The sequence below is a fragment of the Ochotona princeps genome, chromosome 17 (genome assembly GCF_030435755.1).
Source record: "Ochotona princeps isolate mOchPri1 chromosome 17, mOchPri1.hap1, whole genome shotgun sequence".
Lineage (NCBI taxonomy): Eukaryota > Metazoa > Chordata > Mammalia > Lagomorpha > Ochotonidae > Ochotona > Ochotona princeps.
The window spans coordinates 28,493,794-28,516,235 of record NC_080848.1 but is presented as its reverse complement, the minus strand read 5'-3'; the positions used below and the strand labels follow the sequence as shown (position 1 = coordinate 28,516,235).

The window sequence follows — 22,442 nt, the reverse complement described above, 5'->3', positions numbered from 1 at the left end:
AGAATACAGAATATATGTTTTCAAAACATAAATTAAAACATAGCTGGAAATTACTAGAAATAGAGTAGACCATGAAAGATTCATAACCTGTAAAAAAAAAAAAAATGTGAGTAAATCAATTAAGACACACAGGAGTAGTTCTCCTGAAACTTTCTATTCAGTCTTGCTAAGGGGAGATCTCTATTTTTCCCCACGGCTTCAAAAAATTTAGAGATTAAAAAAGATCTAACTATATTTCTTCATTTTCTACATTTTTGCTCGTTTTTATCAAACCTCTACCATTCTGTTTTTTTATTGCAAAGTTAGATATACACAGAGGAAGAGAGACAGAGAGGAAGATCTTCCGTCCAATAATTCACTCCCCAAATGACCGCAACGGCCGATGCTGCACCGATCCAAAGCCAGGAGCCAAGAATTTCTTTCCGGGTCTCCCACACGCGCGCAGGGTCCCAGTGCTCTGGGTTGTCCTCGACTGCTTTCCCAGGCCGCAAGCAGGGAGCTGGATGGGAATTGGAACTGCCGGAATTAGAACCGGCGCCCGTATGGGATCCCAGTGCAATCAAGGCGAGGACCTTAGCCGCTAGGCCATGGCACCGGGCCTGAAGCTCTACCATTCTTTCTAATCCTTCTTATTGCTCAGCTTCTCCCCATCTTGTGTCTAGTATAGTCACAGCAATGGACAAAGAATTAGACCTGGGTCCTTGTTTCTCCTTTCTTGGTCATTATTTGTTCGACTGGGCAAACTTCATGGTCCATTTTTCTCAAGTGACTAAGCATCAGAGTAGTTGAACCAGAAGACTCCTTCTGACTCACTGAGTGTGTCATCTCTAAGGCTCCTTCCAGCCCTAGAATTCTGTGATTCTAGGATCCAGATACAGGTGAAAACATGCCAATCATCTTCCGTAATGAGTTCCATAGGGACTGAATTTAAAAGCGTGACAGTCACCATGACTTCATTCAAACACTTTCTGTACAATTCAGAAAATTTATCTTAGTAAAAAAAACATCGTTAAGGTGAACAGTTGCATCTCATCTTAACAGCAGCAAAAACAATATGCTAAACACAAAAAAGAATTTTTTTAGGCTTCTCTTAGTTATAATTATTTTTTCATAATTAAAACAAGAATTAGCTCCCAACAGGTTAAGTATACTTTAGTAAAAGTAACAGTGAACAAAAAGCCCGTGCAACTTGGATCAAGCCAAAATCAGAAAGTTTACACTTGCAGGGCACTTAGAGTGACACCCTGGAACAGGCTGATAGCAAAAACAGAAAAGCTCATCCATTTTAGCAGTGTAACACAACCCTGCAGAGAGTCTGTCAATTAAAGTGTTATCACACTTTAAACTCTTTTCACTCACATTGCCAGTTATCTATTTATCATTTCACTCTGGTAATTCAGTCACAGTAAACACAGACACCTTCAGAGACTTTGTAATTGGCCCTCATTACAATACCAAATTACTCTGAGGGCTTGGGAACAAGAAAAATGTTCATGCATGCCTGTGAAGGAAGCATTCCCAGGCAGAATTAGGCCAAGGCAAACCACAAGCAGGTATCTTCAATCATTTATATCACTAACATTAAACAACAACAACAACAACAAAAAACTTGCTCTCTTAAGACAAAGTAAAGGTCGATGAAAAACTCTGACTATTGAAGTCTGCTGACTTTTTACTTTTACATGATTCAGATTTATATGGGTAATGAATAGCCAAGAAATACAACCAGCACAACGGGATTCTAGGTTACAGAATAGGCTATTTCTCTTTAACACATAATCTTCACCTTCATAACTGTTTTTTACTAATGTATTTTTACCCATATATAATAATTTACCCAAGTTAAGAAAAAAGAATAAAAATAATTATACAATTACAATCCCCAAAATACTTAAATATTTGAGGCATGTAGCAAGTCCGTCAGCCATTTAAGGAAAGAAGTCTACTTAAGCATTCAATTTATGGAGTTTGACCTAGTAGATCCTTTCTCCTTATACTTTCTTGGGGTTTAGTTTTTTAATATTTTCGTCCCTCCTTGAGAATACTTTAAATCTCCTGAGTGAAGAGATTTCACAATTCCTCAGTAAGTTAGGAGGTACTTATATAGGAATAAAAGATTGTAGAATTTCAACAATAGTTTTGTTTCAGTAGTTTCTTTCTGGCTCTGAACAATCAAGTTTTTTCACTGAAGACCTTTATTACTTATCTCATGTTGGAATATTAAAGTATATTTTAAATATTCCTGAATCAAGGCTGAATAAATTCAAATCTAACTTAGAGAAACAAAGAAAGCAAAGCATCACATAAAATCATGTATCTACATGATATGTTAGAAGGTGGTAAATCAATGAAAATGAAACCCTGAGGCCTGTATTGTTCACAGTATCTTGTGTAAACTCAACCTGAAAAATCACAAGGGAATTTCAAAAAGTTCAAGTAATTTTAATTACGTAAATTTATTTTAGTGCAAGAACTTTGACATTCCATGCCATTTTACTTCATAGTACATGTTATCTATGATCTCTTAGAAGATAACTTGTGTACAATGCTTTCAAAACCATTTTGCACGAAAATAAAGTTATCTTTTTATTCCACTCCCATAGACTTATGGGGTACCTATGCATAAGTGTGAGACAAAATAACTTTTTCAATGTGTTAAAAAAAATCATTTGCTATTTCATATACTATTAACTTCATGTTTATCAATGACTTCTGGTTATAATTTCATATTTGAATCTTGAATTTCAGAATTAGGACAACCTACCGATCACAGATTCCCAAACTCATACTTGCAAAACCTATTAAGAATCATTCAAATCTTCACTAAGCAAGACTTTTCTGCCTCTACTTAATCTAAACTCGCATTACTCCAATTTCCCTGGAAAACACCAAAACAACTACTAACATCTTTCTAAAGTTAATAGTTTAAATTTTAATAAAAAGTCCTTCCAATTAGAATTACAAAGCAGGAAAATAACCAGATTTATTACTCAGTTCAAAAAGCATTTCAATATCTACTCAAAGAGAAAACCTAAATGAACTACCTTCTTTTCAAGTTTTTAAATGTGCAAAATATACTAAATCTAAAGAAATTAACTCATTTAAATATTTTTATTTCTTCATGTCATTCACATTAGACTACTCCTGGTAGATTAAAAAAAAGTGACGTGAATATGATACAAGTTAATTTCAAAGAATATTTGTAATCTTTCAGACCAAAACCTACCATGTTAAACTTAGATATTTCTTTATGGTAATACTATTTTTCAAAAAATTTCAGTAATAGCAATTAATTTCATTTTTTTACATTATTGTCACTAGAAATGTAAATTTAAAAGTCTTATTTTTTTTCTCTGTAACAAGGTAAATTTACTTACATTTTTTCCATCCAACAGTTCCATGCACTTTTCTTTCCTATTGAAGTTACCAACTACTTCAGGATGGACACAAGTATGATCCCTGCTGGAGAGAATAGTCATCGGGACCCCCGAGTACGCTGTCCTCCGGAGCTCTCTAGTAATCTGAGCAATCTGCTTGTGTGTGCGTGTTCCAAAATATATTTTGGGTATCTTGAATTTCCCCCCTGGATCCTTCTTGATTGTATTTGCAGATTCTTGACTGCTTCCTTGTTTAGTAGAACAGCAGCATCTAGAACAGTGGCTAGGGGGCTGTAACAGAGGGGGAAAAAAAAAAAAAAAAACTCACGTCTAGACCACCACAAAAAACAGTAGCAAACTTGTTAGAATCAGAATCTATAAACAATGAACTTCAACGGCCCATTAAAGAGAAAATCCAAGACATTACAGTACTTAAACTTTCCATTAAATAAAAACTTCACATTAGTGATTTTAAAATAATTTTTCCATATTTATACTCTTTCCTACACACAATTTCAAATTTGTTAACTACAGCTCAACTCTTCTCTTTCACAAATTATAACAATGATAAGAAAAAGTTTAAGATAATTTTAATTATTGCTTAGGTATCATGTAAACTGTGATGGTTTACATGAAGTTGATAGCTTTATTTATGGAATAAATCAAATATTCTATAAAGTATCAATGATTTTCAAAATAAAGTATTTTAAATGTAGTTTATAAAAAATAGAAATACTCAAGTTTAAACTAAGTACCAGTAAAACTAAAAACACAATTCTTCTCTAGCAAGGTTATGAAAATGAATGTAAAATATTAGTATTTAATAACAAAGTCAGGATACTTGTATGGAATAAGTTTTTATCTTGCTGCCAAGTGCCTGATATGGAATGCAAACCCATCAGTAAAATCATCATCCAGGACAGTTTTTCCTGGGAAATTTCACTTGTAATCCAGGTTCATAATTTTTAAAATTCTATAAATACTCCCTTAAACACATCATACTCTAATATTTACCTTTGTCTCCCATTTCTAAATTACCCAAAATAAAAAATAAATAGTAAAGCTATATATTAGCACTTACAAGTTCTTAACAATTGCTCCCTTCAAAGCCTTGGTCAATTACAACTCAATGAGACAGAAAGAAGCTTCATTTAAGAGAAAAGCTATGAAATGCAAAGTTATAAAAGTAGCCACCAATAGAGGAAAAAGATAGCAACTGAGAACAATGATACACACTTCAAAGTTTTAAATAGAACAAATACTCAGGTTTTTTTTTTATTGTAATCAGTAAGATCAGCCTCCATAAACAAATGCTAAGTCATAGCATGTTACACCACAGTACTGGAGATCAAGCTGTCTTTTAGCCTCAACTCAGTGGAAACGCAAGTTCAAATTACTCCCAGTCTCACTCAACCTTGTCTGCCATTAAATATTACAATACATGATAGAATGGATGTAAATGTGACCCTTCTGGAGCTGTCACTCACTGGGATAAAAGGTTCACTGATGTGCCAAATAAACAGTCATTCCAAGCAGATAAAGTTACAGCCATGCTGGAATTGTTACATTCTCCTCTCAGGTTGCCAGTAACAGCAGATTTCATTACAGAGCACTGCCACATTAAATAGCCAGTTCCAAATATCCTGCCTTCTATATTGAATAATTACTTATTCTCTGAAAGGATAAAAGAAGAGTTATGAATGGGGCTCTTGTCAACAGCGAGGCAGGAAACAACTGAGAGGTGGCTTATGTTACGTATGTTGCAATATCTAACAATTTATGGTCATAAGAAAATGAAATGCAAATTATAGCATGATACTTCTGACTTAACTTTTTTTTGATCTTTGTAATGATCACATTAGTTAACACACTAAACAAAGTAACTCCAGGTAGCAGAATTAGCTTACTTTTCATATCTGAATTCTTTCTCTCAAGTTCTCTGCCTTATGACATGTGAATATCAGAATGCTGAGCCCAATGTATCATTCTGTACTACATGGATACATTACACCCAAGCATAAGTAATCAGATAATGTCTTTTCTCAGGCTTGGAAAATCTACCTTTTGATGTAACACTTCTTAGTATCCATTCCACTTAAAAGCTTTGCCACCACACCTTTTAATTTCAACTTTTTTCCTGACCAAAAAATTCAAATATAAAAATACCCCCAAAAAACCATAAACAAATAATATATCACTTACAGACCTTCACATATAAACATATTTCAAATAATTTCTGCTCAAATTTAAAAGGGATGCTGCCATACACTCTCATCACTTGATACTCTGCAAACTTACTAATTTTTAAATGATCAATTTAAACGTGTGCTTTACTTCTCTTGCATAATGTTTTCCTTTTCCCTTTAAATTCAGAATATACTAGAAAATTGGAGTAAAAAAAATTCTAAAATATTCATTCACATCCACTAAGTCTGAAGGTCAGTAAACATATTAGCTCCCTGACATCTGAACTCTGAGACCTCACAGTAACTACATAGTAGAATCTTCTCCACAACTAGAAACTGCTCAGAGTCCTTTTACTATAACAAAACGCAAGAAAATACAACCCAGTAACAAAAATGCATGTGACTGTGACAACACTAATATATTCACATGCAGGAACTGATTGTACAAAGATGCATTTCAAATCCAATGTAGCCAAAACTACTTTCTCAGAAAGTCAACTAAGAATTTTTAAAAAAAAAAAACAACTAAGGATATTTTAAAGATTGAAAACATGAAATCCTTGTGTTTAGTAATTTTTGTCTAGTTCTGATTGTCCTGTTGAGTACAGAAGTATCTAAATTCCTTCAAAAAAACACTGCAAGATTTGATCTTTAAAGAAAGGCTAACTACTGAGTGTTTGTTACGATTCCTTTCACAGAGCTGTAATTTTAAGTATAGTAGTGGGGCTTAGGTTATGGTCTAACAGGTAAGCCACTGCCTGACACACACCAGTATCCCACAGGGGAACTGGATTTGCAATCCTGATGACCCATCCAAGAAAGCGCAAAAAGATGGCCCAGGTGCTTGGCTCCTGCGATCCAAATAGGAGACCCAGAGGTAACTGCTGGCTTTAATCTGACCATGCCCAGGCTGTTGGGGCCATCGGGGAGTGAACCAGTAGACTTTCCCTCTTACACTGCATTTCAAAGATTTTAAAATCTTTTAAAAAGCTCAATAGTAGGGCCTGGTGAGGTAGCCTGGTGACTAAAGTCCTCCCCTTGAATGCGCTGGGATCCCATTCGGGTGCCGGTTTTAATCCGAGCAGTCCGGCTTCCCTTCCAGCTCCCTGCTTGTGTCCTGGAAAGCAGTCAAGGATGGCCCAAAGCCTTGGGATCCTACACATGCATGGGAGACCGAGAGGAAGTTCCTGGCTCCTGGCTTCAAATTGGCAAAGCACGGGCTGTTGTGATCACTTGGGGAGTGAATCAGTGGATGGAAGATCTTCCTCTCTGTCTCTCTTCCTCTCTGTATTTCTGACTTTGCAATAAAAATAAATAAATCTTAAAAAAAAAAAAAGCTCAATAGTAAGATACTACAATCAACTACAACTATAGTTATAGCTCCTCCAAACTTTTCACCAAAGAAGAGAAAAAACATTATTATGCCTACAATACTAGAAAAAAGAACATGGAAATGGAAAACAATTTTTTGAAGATTTATTTTTATTGGAAAGTAAGATATAAATAGTGGAGGAAAGACAGAGACGAAGATCTTCTATCTTCTTATTCACTCCCCAAGTGGCTGCAACAGATGAAGCTGAGCCGACCCGAAGTCAGGAGATCTTCCAGGCATCCCATGCGGTTGTAGGGTCCCAAGGCTTTGGGCTGTCCTCCATTGCTTTCCCAGGCCACAAGCAGGCAGCTGGAAGGGAAGTGAAGCAGCTGCGACACAAACTTGAGCCCATATGGGATCCCAGCACTTGTAAGGTAGAGGATTAGTTACTGAGCCACAGCACCAGCACCTATATTCACTAATAGCACTTACCAGTTATTAGAGCTGTGCATGTGCTAAAGAATTCACACAAACTCATTTCATTCATGAAACATTAGAATCCTTGATATATTAGACTAAGCAGAGACACCAAAAAGGGCCGCCTCATCTTACTAAGATACAGTGACAGAGTCCAGCATGGTAGGCTGGCAGCTAAAGTCCTTGCCTGACACATGCCAGTTCTAATCCTGGCAGCCCCGCTTCCCATCCAGCTCCCTGGTTTTGATCGGCTCCGCTCCAGCCATTGTGGCCGCTTGGGAAGTGAATCAATGGATGGAAGATCTTCTCTGTCTTTCCTCCTCTCTGTATATCTGACTTTCCAAGAAAAATAAAATTAATCTTTTAAAAAAAAACTCACATTCTCCAGAAGTTCTAGAAACTACTGTTCTTAGAGAATATCAATACCAGTTTGACAAATTAAGAAATCATTTCAAGTTATTTCTAAGTGCATTGTTTTACGAATACAATTATAAAATATTCTTAAGGGGTAAGCTATAAACTTTATTTCATAAAAATTATTTTAATTATTAGTTAACATTTAAATCAAATATTTTCTAACAAGATCCATGTTTTATCCCAGAAGGGAAAAAAACCCCAAAACTTTTCATGAAAAGACTCTTTAAAGCAAAAGCCAGAAAAGTTTTCATAAAAGGCTTTGTGAGCTATGTGGTATTTGTTTCTATACAAGAAAATGACTTTTATGACCTAAATGTAGAAAAGGCTTCTTGAAACAATAAACCAAAAGCACAAACAACTGAAAATTAAGCCTTATTAATATGTGGGTACATTAAAAAGTTCATGGAAAATGCATGCAATTCAAAATTTCTTGTGCCAAAACAAACACTTGAATTCCATTTTTTAACAAACTTCCTGAAATTTTCTTGTGAAACACCTACAGATAGCCTCCTTAAAGGAAAAAAAAAAAAGGTGCAAGAATGTACAGAGATTCTATTTGTAATATACACAAGTAAGGATCACCTATCGATAACATTCAAGGAATTCCAATAAATCGATTTTTAAAAGATAAACCCAATAAATACCCAAGAATTAAAATAATTATTACACTGTATTTCACAGCCATCAGATTTGAGTGTTAGAATACGAAGCAACAGCTCACCCAAGCACAAACTGGCACATCTCTTTTATAGCAAACTGATCATTCATTGCAATTAAAGATAACACATGTTACAGAAAATCTTGTACATTAAAACTGATACAATGTTATTACTTTAATAATAAAGACAGGCTAAATGTATCAAAGAATGGACAAATAGCTTACGAGGTTCTTCAATCAATGGCATTATTTATGCTGTACAATGAAAAGTTTGAACTGAACTGCATGTAGTATAAACAGAAAACAATACTGAGAAAGCTGACTATAACTTCAAAACTAACTCCTCCCATAAAATTCCAAATAAACTGACAGCAGGAATAAAAATACAGAAACTTCAGGGAGATTATTAGAAATTGTTCCTATGGTAAAAAAAATTTACTCAAAAATGGTACAACTGCAAAACAGAAAACAACCAATAAGCTCTATGTTGGGTTCTCTTAGCTTAAGGTCCAATAAAATAGGTCTCTCTTTTGCACCTCAAGTCTTCCACTTCATCTGTTAGGAAACATTCTTAAGCTATAATCCAAGGACTGACAGCACCAAGAGCAGACAAACACAATTTACACACATTTTTAGAAAGTGAAACTTGTTTTCATCAGATGCTAACAGGGGATTCTGAATTATTTTTATGAGGGCTTTATTCCAGAATTTACATCTGATTTTATAATGGAAATCAAATGCAAAGAGCTTTCTTTACAACCAACTTAACTAGTCATTATTCTCTTTAGCAACAAACACAATCAAAAAGAAATTTTATAAAAGTTCCTCCACTGCTTGTAGATTATTTTCTATTTTAACTTTTGCCACTTACCAAACATTAAAACAATGCTAAAATATATGGGCAGTGCACTAATGTACAATTTACAGCCAAAAAAAAAAAAAAAGAAAAATATAAGAGTCCTTCAACTTGCTGCAAAATATATAATAAACGTGTGTAGAAACTGAAACTCATAACCTTCATCTGAAAATAAAGCTTTAGGCTCATATCCATTTACCATTTAACTAAGCAAAAAGCCAAACACTGTTTTTTATTTCAAAAAGTTGAGCACATAATGAGCTAAAGGTAAAAGACCAGTGAACAAAGACATAAAAAGCTTGTTCGTCTTTATCAACCATTAGCTCTTGTCCAAGCCATCTCAACAGGTACTGAATGCCTGTTGTGCAAAATCTCACATAAGCACACACTCCAGTAAGAAAGCCAAGTGACATAACTATACCTTTTCAACAATTCTTTTCTAAAAAATTCAAACAGTAGTACTCTACTGCCAGTTTCATGATTAAACTGCACAAAGCAGCTGTTTATCCACTCACAGCAACCAGCAGGTGAACCTGATTCAATATTTATCACAGGCTTTCACAGATCACTGCTAACCAAGCAAACGTTTTAATTAAGCTGGAACTTGCTTCAAAGAGCTCATTCAAGATGTCAATCGGCAGGTAAGGGATCAGATACAGTGTCAGGTGAGACTGTGTAATACAAATCCACAACTTTCTTCATCCCATCACTGTAAATTAGCCTGCTCTAAAGTTCAGACTCTGATTGTAACAGACTGCCAGTCTCCTGGAATGTGTAACTGAAGTCACTCAAATTCTATTGTGAAGGTTGTAAGCAATATGTTAAACTGCAATGGGCTAGCACATTAAGACAGATCCTTTTCACAGTTGTTTTTTGATACTATAAGTGTTTGTTACCCTATTCTGCACTTACTATTTACTTTCTTGCCTGGTATAAATGGAAATTCCTTAACACAGCACGCCTCAGTTTCTGCAAAGTCCGTTCCAGTAGAATTAATCAATAAAGATCCAAAGTGGAAGAATTTTCATCTAAATTAATACTGGGACAGTATAACTCCATAAGAATTCTCAGGCGAAGAATGAATATCTCATAAATATGACCAAAGTGCTATAAAGCAAAAATTCTGACATATTAGCACTCTCCACCGATACGATGATAGCAACGAGTCTCTAAATAGTGCTGACTAACCACATGAGAAATACTTGGGTTGTTGATAACAAAAAGGAAAAAACGGTAAGCACAGAAGACAAACGTGCTGGGAGTGCAGATCCTTACAAGAATATGCCAGCTAGAAATTATAAATGGATAAATTACAAATGGATAATTCTAAACCACTATTTTGAAACTCTTGTGTAGTATCTGATTCAAACCAAAAGCTAAAATTGTTCAGTGAAAAGTTGCTAGGAATAGGATCTTCACAGTCTCTAAGTATCACCACACAGATAACTTAGTAATTACAAAAGGCAAATGTACCTTTACAATGGAGAAACCCTGTGGTAACCATTTTACCCCAGGAATCAAATTTAGCATCAACAATAGTGAGACAAACTGGTATCATGAGAGGCAGACTTATGTACTATCCTGAACAGGCACACAATTATTCAACCCAGACCATCAAGACATGGTTCAAAAGTCACTAGCGACAGAGAAACTGTGGTAAAATTGTATCTACCTATCATTTAGCTGACAATCCAACTCTATACTTTCATGCACTGACATAATTCAAAAGGACTTTTTAAAATCTGTGGGATTAGGAGTTTCACTTTTTAATATTTTGTAATTTTTTCAGGCTTTCTTCAGTTAGAAAATTATCCTTCTGAATCATGTCAGACATATCAACCAAATACTTTCGAAAAAAACCTATTAAAAAGGAAGCTGTTTCTTTCAAACATTAAAAGCTACAAGTTATTATCAACATAGAAACATCTAAAACAGCACCGCCCCACAGAATCTTCTGTGATATATATTGAATCTTCTATTCAATATATTTGCCATGATCCACTTAGGGCTGTCAGGCACTTGAAATGTGCTTAGTTCAAGTAAATGGATTTTAATTTTAATTAACTGAAATAAACAGCCACATATTCCCATCAACTACCCTATCAGCATAGATTTAGAGAACTGCCAGTTTCTTGGGTCCTACAGAGTTTACAATGGTTCCTCTCTGTGTGTGGGAGAGGCAGGGAGGGAGGGAGGAATTGAAGGTGAGGGTAATTTCTCTGTAAAATGAAGAGGAAAAGGTAGACGCTCACTGTAAAACCTACATGCTCACATTCACAACAGGATCTATAGAGCTGCAAGCTTATAAAAACTGAGCCCACAATGTTGGGATGATCTAATCTTTTTCTGGACAGGGATCTTTATCTCCTCTCTGGCAATCTGTTTCCAATAAAAATAAATAAACGTCCAAAAGAAAAAGAAAAAAAGCAAGATGCTCTAAGAAACAAAAAGAAGGATATGAGAGTTCCTATCACTTAATGAACGTCACCACATTCCTACATACATCTAGACTTCTCATGTCACTGTACTACTGAGCTGGGGATTATCTAAGCTCCCAACTCCTGGGACTGAACTGTGAAAAGGAATAAAATCAACAATAAGAAGTTTGGAGGAGCAGTTTATCAATAAATAAGCCTGTAACATATTTCTAGGATCAACAGATAACTGATGACAGGAGGAAAAAAAAAGCATGAGATTCACACAAGGTATGCTTCAGGGAGAATGACAGTATCCTGCTGAGTCAGCAGGTCTACCACAAGAGGCTGGCGAATAAAGCTAAAGCCAGCAATACAATCACACCAACTAAACTGATCAGCTTGGCTACCCAACATCTGCACAGCCTACTACGAAAACTAGGCAATCAGATATGGAACGATGGGGTGGCAGACAAACAGTTTTTTGTCTGCATTAAATGTTAACCACAATCAAGGACAATCGGTATATAACAAAACTAACAGAACAAAATTGAAAATTTGTGCTGAAGGAGACCCATGTAATTTAGGAGTCATTTAAAATAGTATGTTTTTCATTGCTGTATTCCAGGAAAATAATTCCAAGAAAACAATCACAGCAAAATAAAAAGCTCTTTAGGTCTAAAAACTTAATTGTTGAGAACAGTGGAAGGGCTGAAATTATCATGAAAAGAACTTCCTTAAATTGGAGAAGCCCATGGGTTTTTAATATAATAAAATCCACTAAGAACTAGTGTAATGTGAAAGACAACCATTGTAAGACTGGAGGGGAGAACAACAGGGAGGGGAGGAACATGGGAAGGCAGGGAGGAAACCCCAGTGCCTATTAAACTTGTGTCATAAAATTTAAAAAAAGACTGAATCATGCAGAAGCGTAGCACATGAACAGAAATATAAACAACAAAGTGCCTTGCAGGAAGATGTCATTACGCAGTTCAATAATTGGTAAAGTAATTGGCTCACTGAGAAATCATGTAAAATACAACTTAAATGTACTGAGACTAGTATTTTTCAAGGGTTCTGCAGACTGCTTTTAATAGGCCTATATGCAAAATTTGTGAAGCACCACAGCAAAGGACCATGTAAAAATCTTATTACAGAAATCACAGCTTGATAGGACTATTAAGTCATTAGTAAAATGCTATATGATTCATCATTTCCATTCAATTAGAATACTGTTTTATTAGCATCTCAAATTAGTGCATTTGTCACAATTAAAGAACCACATCCAGAGAAAAATAAGAGCTAGTGTAATGAATTCTCCGCTACACATCTAGACAAAGGAAATTATAAGTTACAGAAAAGCTATTAAACAGAATGCAATGCAGTCATGAAAAATGTCAAAGCATATTCAATAATTGAGTATGAAAACATACTCAATTTGTAGGAAAAACAAATGGATATAATTTGTCTCCCAAATTACGGTTGTCTTACAACTGTAAGCATGTAGCACTGCATGTAGACAAAACCAAATCTGAATCTAATTCAACCTCTGGATCGAACTACTATTCCCATACTTTCTGGGAAAGTAAACTACCCTAAATGACAACATGGAAATACTAAGTCCTGAACAGTGGAACTCCTTCTGTGGGGGCGGAGGGAACATACATTTTTTTTCAACAAATGACATTTCTCTTAAATGATACACATATCTTACTTGGATTCTGATTTTCTTTAAAGCCAACTTTAAATGCCAGTTTTGAGATAATCAAAGACAATTCTACATAGACTATTTTTCACCTATGATAATGTTTAAAATGTCAGGAGGCAGGTACAACAGCTCAATGGGCTAAGCTAATCCTCTGTAAGCACAGGGACCCCACATGGGTGCTGGTTTGTGTCCTGACTGCTCCACTTCAATCCAGCTCCCTGGGTCTGGGAAGGCAGTGGAGGATGGACCAGAGTCTTTGGACTCTGCACTTGCGTGGGAGACCGGGAAGAAACTCCTACCTCCTGGCTTTGGATCAGCTCAGCTCTAGCTATTGTGGCCATTTGGGGAAGTGAACAAGTAGATGGAAGATCTTTCTATCTCTCCTTCTCTCTAAAACAAAAAATCCGCCACTCCAAAAAAAAAAAACAAACCCTTAAAAAAAGTCACTGCTGGACCAGACCCATGGCAAAGAACGTTAAGCCCTTGCTGTAGTGCTAGCATCACGTAAGAGTGCCAGTTTGAGTCCTGTTTACTCCACTTCCAATAGGCACTGGTTCGTATCCTGGCTGCTCTACTTCCTATCCAACTCCCTGCTCGTGGTCTGGAAAAGCAGTGTACGATGGTCCAGCATCTGTGTGGGAGACCTGGAAGAAGCTACTGTATCCTGGCTTCAGATCAGTTCAGCTTTGGCTGTTACAGCCACTTGGGGAATGAACCAGCGGATGGAAGATCTTTCTCTGTCTCTCCCTCTTTGTAAATCTGCCGTTCTGAAAAATATATATATAAATCTTTTTTTTTTTAAGATTTATTTATTTTTATTGCAAAGTCAGATATACACAGAAGAAGAGAGACAGAGAGGAACAACTTCCGTCCGATGATTCACTCCCCAAGTGACTGCAATGGCCAGTGCTGTGCTGATCCAAAGCCAGGAGCCCGGAGCCTCTTCTGGGTCTCCCACGCAGGTGCAGGGTCCCAATGCATTGGGCCGTCCTCAACTGGTTTCCCAGGCCACAAGCAGGGAGCTGGAATGGGAAGTGGAGCTGCTGGGATTAGAACCAGCACCCATATGGGATCCTGGCACTTTCAAGGCGAGGACTTTAGCTGCTAAGCCACCTCGCTAGGCCCAAAAATAAATAAATCTTAAAAATAAGGAAAGTGTCAATGCCATGGCATAGTAAGTTAAGCTTCCAGCTGCAGTGCTGATATCCTATACTGGTAACAGTTCAAACCCTCCTTGTTATACTTCTGATCCAGTACCTGCTGATGTGCCTGGAAAACAGTGAAAGATGGCCCAAATCCTTGGAACCCTGCACCAGTATTGGAGACTGGCTCCTGCCTTCACATCAGCCCAGCTCTGCTGCTGCAGCCACTTGGGAAATGAACCAGCAGATGAAAAATCTGTCTTTATCCCTTTGTAAATCTACCTTGAAAAGCAAAAGATTTATTTTCACCTAGAGGGATTTTGGAGAGGGAGGTCTTCTATCTGCTGGTTCACTCACCAAATGGCCACAATGGCCTGAGCTGACCTGATCCGAAGCTGGGAGCCAAGAGCTTCTTTTGAGTCTCATACAGGCGCAGAGTCCCAAGTGAGTCATCCTTCGCTGCTTTCCCAGGCATGCCAGCAGAACACTAGATGGGAAGTGGATTAGCCAGGACATGAACCAGCATCCACACACACACTCCAAAGTATCCACTGTTTAAAAATGCTTAAAATCTCTTCATAAATTATTCCAACACTGCTATCAGTATCAACTAACTGGTCAAATTAATTCAACACATGTCTTACAGGAGTTTTTACTTAGTAATGCACATGTATGCAGAAGTCTTACAAAAAGCACTTTCACAAAAATAGAAAATATCCTTAAAAACATAAATGTAGGAACTTCTGCTTCTGGATGTAAGGAAAAAGCAGCAATCTTATCTATTTTTCCCCACTATATATTTTCAGCTAATTGGGCAAAACAAAGGAAACAATAATTTGGAACTACTGGCAACACAGGGTTGCATTCTAGAGTAAAGCAAAACAAAAAGAAGATACATAAAATTACAATCTTTGAAGCTGGCACTTTGGCATAGCATCCCATATGGGTTGACAGTTCAAGCCATGGACACTCCATTTCTGATCCAACTCCTTGCTAACATGCCTAGGAAAATGGCAGAGGATGGCCCAAGTGTTTGGGCCTCTGCATCCATTTGGCAGACTGAAGAAGTTCCTGGCTTCAACTTTGCCTAGCTCCTGCTGTTGTAACCAAATAAGGAGTGACCCAGAGGATGGAATTCAGTACCTCGATCTCTTCCTTTCTCTAACTCTACCTTTCAAAGAAGTAAATAAATCTTAAAAAACTAGAAAGACAAAACTACTGTCTTCCATACATGAATATACAATTGAAAAAAACCTACTACATGTGATTAACATCAAATGAAAGATCAGAAAAAGCAGTCTCAACACTGCAAGCTAGACAAAATGAAGCACATGAGAAATTCCTTTAAAAATGAATATAGAAGTGTACACTATGTTTTAAAAATAATGGCCCAAATCTTGCTCAATTTGATGAAAACTAAAAACCCACAAATCCAAGAAGCTCAAGCAATGTCAAGTACACACAGCAAATCTCAATTAAAAAATATCAAACGGTGGCCAACATTGTGCTACATCAGGTTAAGCAGCTAGTAGTGATGCTGGCATCACTTATAAGATCACCAGTTTGTGTTCTGACTTCCCTGCTCCCTAATGTTCCTGGGAAAGCAGAAGAGGTAGCCCAAGTACTTGGACCCGTATTGCATTTGTGGGAGACACGGATGAAGTTCCAGATTCCTGGCACCTTCCACCATTTGCAGAGGAACAAACAGAAGACCAGTTACTCACCTTGCCCTTTCTCTTTCCCTCTCCCTCCCTCCATCACTAAGCATTTCCAAATTAATAAAGTCTTTTTTTTAAAAGAATTATTTTGGTTAGATTCACAGATTTAACTGGAAAAAGATCCATCCACTGGTTTACTTCCCAAACGACAGCAATGGCCAGAGCTGAGCAAATCAGAAGCCAGGAGCTTCTGCCACAGCTCCCAAGTGGGTACAGGGCCCCTAGGCCTTGGTTCATCCTCTGCTCTCCCAAACCATTAGCATGGACCTAGATGGGAAGTACAGTAGCTGGGACACAAACCAGTGCCCATATGGGATCCCAGCACTTGCAGGTGGAGGATTAGCCAATTGAGTTATCACACTGGGCCCCATAAAGTCTTAATTAAAAAAATATAAATGACCAAAAGAAGAGAAAATGCAGAAAACTGAACCCAACAATACATGAAACAGATTTGCCGCAATCAAGTGGAATTCACTCTAGGTGCATCATAAGCAAACCAACAAATGTAATATATAACACATAGAATGGATTAAAATCAGCTGATAATAAATGCAGAAAAGGTATTCAAAACTATTCTATGTCTAATCATAGTAAAATCCCAGAACCAATTCGGTAAGAAAGGAACAAAGAAAATTTACCTCAACATAGTTGATGCTAATGGTACTGCATGTAACAGGACTTGCGACAGTATACAAATGAACTGTGTGGGGTTAGTGTAACGGCTCACTCAGTTAATCCTCATCCTCCACGCACCAGGGTCCCACATGGCCACATGCTTGGGATCCTGTATCCATGTGGGAGACCCAGAAGAAGCTCCTTCCTGGGTTCAGATCAGCTTGTTTTTGGCCACTGCAGCCATTTGGGGTATGAACCAGCAGATGGAAGATCTTTCCCTCTGTCTCTCCTCCTCCTCCTCTTTATAAATCTGCCTTTTCAGTAAAAACAAATCTTAAAAAAAATAATAAATGGTCATCCAAAGGTCATCTAAAAGAGGTCATGCAAAGACATAATGTTGAGGTTGTCAGGAAGGCCTGATCCTGAAGTCTAGGTTTTAGCCCTGCCTCCACAGCACAGCTTTGTGATACGAACACCACATTAAATTCACTGTGCCTTAATTTTCTTACATAATTGGGAAAAATATCAGCATCTTCTCTGAGACTTACAAGGACTGAGTTAAATTATTCTGTTTTTATACCTTTTTTTACTAAGTACACAAATTTATGGGTATGTTTCAGTAACTCCATACATGTATATAACTCACAATGATCAAAACACATCAGTCATCATTTTCATCTTAACTTTAAAAAAAAATTTAGTTTATTGGTGAAATGATAAACTTTCCATCCAGTTATTTTCTACAACAACTGTTTATATTCCCACTAATGAAGGGCCTTTTTGCTTTTATTTGTTCAATCTCTTATTCAGTGAAGTATTAAGCCTTTTTGCTGTAATTATTTATTATCTGAAAAACTAGCAAAGAAAGACAGGGAGAAGGAGGAAATACTGAGAGGAAGAGGATACAATGGGGTGGAGAGAAGAATTAGCATATTAGAATTATATTCATTAAGTATATTGTATCCGTTAAAAAACAAATTAAAGGGTCCACCATGGTGGTGTGACAGGCTAATCCTCTGTCTGCTAGTGCTTCCATCTCCTTCGGGCATGGATTCACAGCCCTGCTGCTCCACTATCTAATTCAGCTCTGTGACTATGGCCTGGGAAGCATCAGATGATGTTGCAAGTTTTTGGGCCCCTGCACTCACATGGGAAAGTTGGAAGACAACTCCTGCCTCCCAGCTTCAGACTGACCCAGCTCTGGCCACTGCAGTCATTTGGGGAGTGAATCAGCAGATGAAAATCTGTCTCTCCCAGTCTCACTGTAACTCTGGCTTTCAAAGTAAAATAAAATGTATCTTAAAAACAAGAAGAATTCTGGGCCCGGTGGCGTGGCCTAGTGGCTAAAGTCCTCGCCTTGTAAGCCCCGGGATCCCATATGGGCGCTGGTTCTAATCCCGGCAGCTCCACTTCCCATCCAGCTCCCTGCTTGTGGCCTGGGAAAGCAGTCGAGGACGGCCCAATGCATTGGGACACTGCACCCGCGTGGGAGACACGGAAGAGGTTCCAGGTTCCCGGCTTCGGATCGGCACAGCACCGGCCCGTTGCGGCTCACTTGGGAGTGAATCATCGGACGGAAGATCTTCCTCTCTGTCTCTCCTCCTCTCTCTGTATGTCTGACTTTGTAATAAAAATAAATCTTTAAAAAAAAAAAAGAATTCTAAGAAAAAAATTAAAATTCTTAAACTAAAATCTTAAAGCTAAAAGGATATTAGTTTTTCTTCTGAAATCAGTCAAACACAAAGTTAAATAAATTTGACACTCAGCATCCAAACATGAGCCCGTAACTGTCAGTTAATATTTCTGAACAGCTTGGAAGAAGAGCAGATAATAAGCATTTGCCACATATGCAACAGTAGTACTAAAAATAAAACCATGGGAAGATGACTTACAGAATACTGATAAAATGGGTTGTTTTCTTCTGATATCCTAAAGAGTATCTTAAATATTTTGGGAGGGGAAAAAAAAGCAAGGGACTAGAAAGAATAAACAGCAAAGCTATCAGAAGATCAAGAGCGCACTCTGCTGGACCAATGCCTCCTCTACACAATAGGAAAAGGGAGTGAAATAAAATGTTAACATCTAGTTAATGAGTAAACTAAACAAGTATAAGCAGAAGAATGCGTCTGTAAGAATATCTTCCTCTTTGTCAAGATTTAATTATACAGTGAATAAAACACAAATTAAGAAAACTATAACAGGAAGAACAAAGAACATCACAATGCTAGCACTCTAAAAAACGTTTGACTATTTTCATTATATAGCAACTGATACTTCACTAGAATTCTGACACATGAATTATCAATATAAAAAAGAATCTAAACTGAAAGAAAACATGTGATGTACACTATAAGTTTATTCGTATAAAGGAGATCTTGACACTATTTCCCAACGTAAAAAAATACTAAGGAGCCTAGATGAACATCAGATGAACCAGCAACTACGCGGGTGAGATAAGCTGCCAACCGACTGTGTCTGGAGCACCAGTTAAAGCTCCAGGTGTTCTGCTTGCAATGCAGCTCCCTACTAATGTGCATGGGAGAGTAGCAGGGTATGGCCCAAGAACTTGGGTTCTTGTCATCCACATAGGAAAGCTGGACAGATTTCCAGGTTCTGAGCATCCCCGAGGTGCTGGCTGTTACAGCCACTTGGAGAGCGAACAGTGAATGGAAGATCTCTCTCCCTGTTACTCTTTCAAATAAACTAATCTTCAACTTAAAAAGACAACCACTAAATTTTCCAATCCGTAATTTCGAAGTTGAGTTACTACAAAGTAAAATATTCCAAAAGAAACCAAAACAAGTTTAATGTCAAATTCAAGGAAAAACAGCAATCATTAATTTACCAATTAATTTACACAGCAAAGTTTCTTAAAAATAAGTCTTTCTGCAAACTCTGATTTCCAAATAAATACATCTTAAAAAACAACTCAGGGGCCCAGCGCAATGGCTCAATGGCTAAAACCTTGCTTGCAAGCGTTGGAATCGCGTATGGACACTGGTTCCCATCCTGGACAATTCAGTTCCCATTCAGCTTCCTGCTTATGGCCTAGGAAAGCCCAAAGCCCTAGGACCCTGCACCCACGTGGAAGACCTCCGGCCACTGCGGCCACTTGGGGAGTGAACCAGCAGATGGAAGACATTTGTCTCTCCTGTCTGGAAATGTGTCTTTCCAATAAAAAATAGATCTTACAAAAAAAAAAAAAAAACCTCAGGTCCAAGCAGGTGGCATACAAGCTAATACTCAACCTAACCCAACGGGGTGTCAATTTCAGTTCCAGCTGTTATACTTCCCATACAGCTCCCTGTTTATGACCTGAAAAAGCAGTGGAAGACAGCTCATAGCCTTGGAACCCTGCACCCACATGGAGGCCTGGAGAAAGCTCCTGGCTCCTGCATTCTGGTAAGACAACTAAAATTAACGTAGACATTTAGGGAGTGAACCAGTAAATGGAAGACTTTTCTCTGTCTCTGCTTCTCTGTAAAATCTGCCTTTCAAATAAAAGTAAATTGTGGGCCTAGCGCGGTTGCCGAGTGGCTGTAGTCCTCGCCTTGCATGCGCCAGAAACCCATATGGGTGCCAGTTCTAATACCAGCAGCTCCACTCCCCATTTCAGCTCCCTGCTTGTGGCCTGGGAAAGCAGTCAAGCACAGCCCAAGGACTTGGGAACCTGCACCCACATGGGAGGCCCGGATGAGGCTCCTGGCTCTGGATTGGCACAGCTCTGGCTGTTGCAGCTACTTGGGAAATAAATCGACAGACAGAAGATCTTTCTGTCTCTCCTCCTCTCTGTATACGTGACTTTCCAATAAAAATGAATAAATCTTTTAAAAAGGCAAATTGGTAAAAAATAAACAAATAAGATTCTAGAAGCAAATATTTAACAGGCAACTAATATGTAATATATGCTGGGCACCAAACACCCACATAAGAGAGATGAACATAGCATTCTTATACAGAAAATAGATAATGAACATCCAGATGACTGATTCAACTTTAAGGTTTCTATGAAGGTCAATACAAAAACAAAAATAAATCTATAGTTACGGAAAACAAACAAAGCTATCTTGGAATGGGAGAATAGAAAAAAAGCTATTGGTGTGTATGTATTTGGAACAAATGTTTTCCAGGTATCATTTTGTATTATCACATACTAGCCATTTAAATCACAGTTTTATACCCTGCAAGCACTGGCATCCTACATGGGTGCTGGTTCGTTTCCCATTTACTCCATTTCCATAAGAGTTCCCTGCTTGTGTCCTGGGAAAGCAGAGAATGGCCCAAGACCTTGGGACCCTGCACCCACACGGGAGACCTGAAAGAAACTCCCAGCTCCTGGCTTGGGATCGGCTTAATTTCTCATCATTGCAGCCATCTGAGGAGTGTAAAAATGGATGAAAAGATCTTTTGTCTTTCCTTATCTGTAAATCTACCTTTCCAATTTAAATTTAAAAATCTTTTTAAACAACGTTAGCACATTTAGGGGTTGGCACTGCAGTGCAGCAGGCTGGGCAGTCCAGTACCTCTATGAGGCACAGCTTCTGCACTTTTGCTTTACAGCCCCGCTAATGCAGCAGGGAAAGCAAACATGCTCCAAGTCCTTGGGCTGCTGCCACTCGGGTGGGAGACCCAGAAGCAGCTCCTGACTCCTGACTGAAGACTGACCCAGCCCCAACCATTGTACACATTTGAGCAGTGAACCAGCAGATGAAAGATCTCTATGTCTTGCCTCTCTCTCAAAGTTAGCCTTTGAAATAAGTATTAAAAAAGTAAAGCATCACATGCTATAATATCACTGGCAATTTTTTCTAAAGATTTATTCATTTTTATTGGAAACGCAGATATACAGAGGACAGACAGAAAGATCTTCCATCCGCTGATTCACTCCCCAGGCCAGTGCAACAGCCAGAGCTGAGCTGATCCAAAGCCAGGAGTCAGGAGCCTCTTCTGGGTCTCCCACGCAGGTGCAGGGTTCCAAGGCTTTGAGCTGTCCTTCACTGCCTTCCCAGGCCACAAGCAGGGAGCTGCATAGGAAGCAGGGCCGCTGGAATTAGAACGGGCACCCATATGGGATCCCAGCACATGCAAAGCGAGGACTTTAGCCACTAGGCTGCTGCACTGGGCCCACTAGCAATTTTTTTTTAATTTTTTAAATTTTTTCTTTTTATTGAAAAGGCAAATTTGCAGAGAGAAGGAGAGACTTCCATTCGCTGGTTTACTCCTCAAGTGGCCACAACAGCTGGAGATGAGCCAATCCAAAGACAGGAGCTGGGAATTTCTTCCAGGTTTAGCAATCCAGGTGCAGGGTCCCAAGACTTTGGGCTGTCCTGAACTGCTTTCCCAGTACAAGCAGGGCACTGAATGGGAAGCGGGGCTGCTGGGATACAAACTGGTTGCCCATATGGAATCCCGGTGGATATAAGGTGGTTTAGCCACTAGGCTATCATCCAGGCCTATTACATTACTAGCAATTCACCAAAAAAGAAAAATGTATAAGTATCAGAAAGCTACAGAGTTTACATACAAATATTTACAACTTCTGATTTCCATTTGAATGCTCAA

At 38.0% G+C, this 22,442-nt stretch overlaps 1 protein-coding gene across 1 annotated transcript in view; it reads right to left on the bottom strand.

Annotated features, from left to right (window-relative positions):
* The window catches only part of BRIP1 (BRCA1 interacting helicase 1), a 150,232-nt gene that overhangs the window by 107,966 nt on the left and 19,824 nt on the right, over nucleotides 1-22,442 (bottom strand). Inside the window, exon 7 of the mRNA XM_004591193.2 lies at nucleotides 3,378-3,668. Coding sequence (XP_004591250.2) covers nucleotides 3,378-3,668 — 291 coding nt within the window. The remainder of the gene's footprint in view (nucleotides 1-3,377; nucleotides 3,669-22,442) is intronic.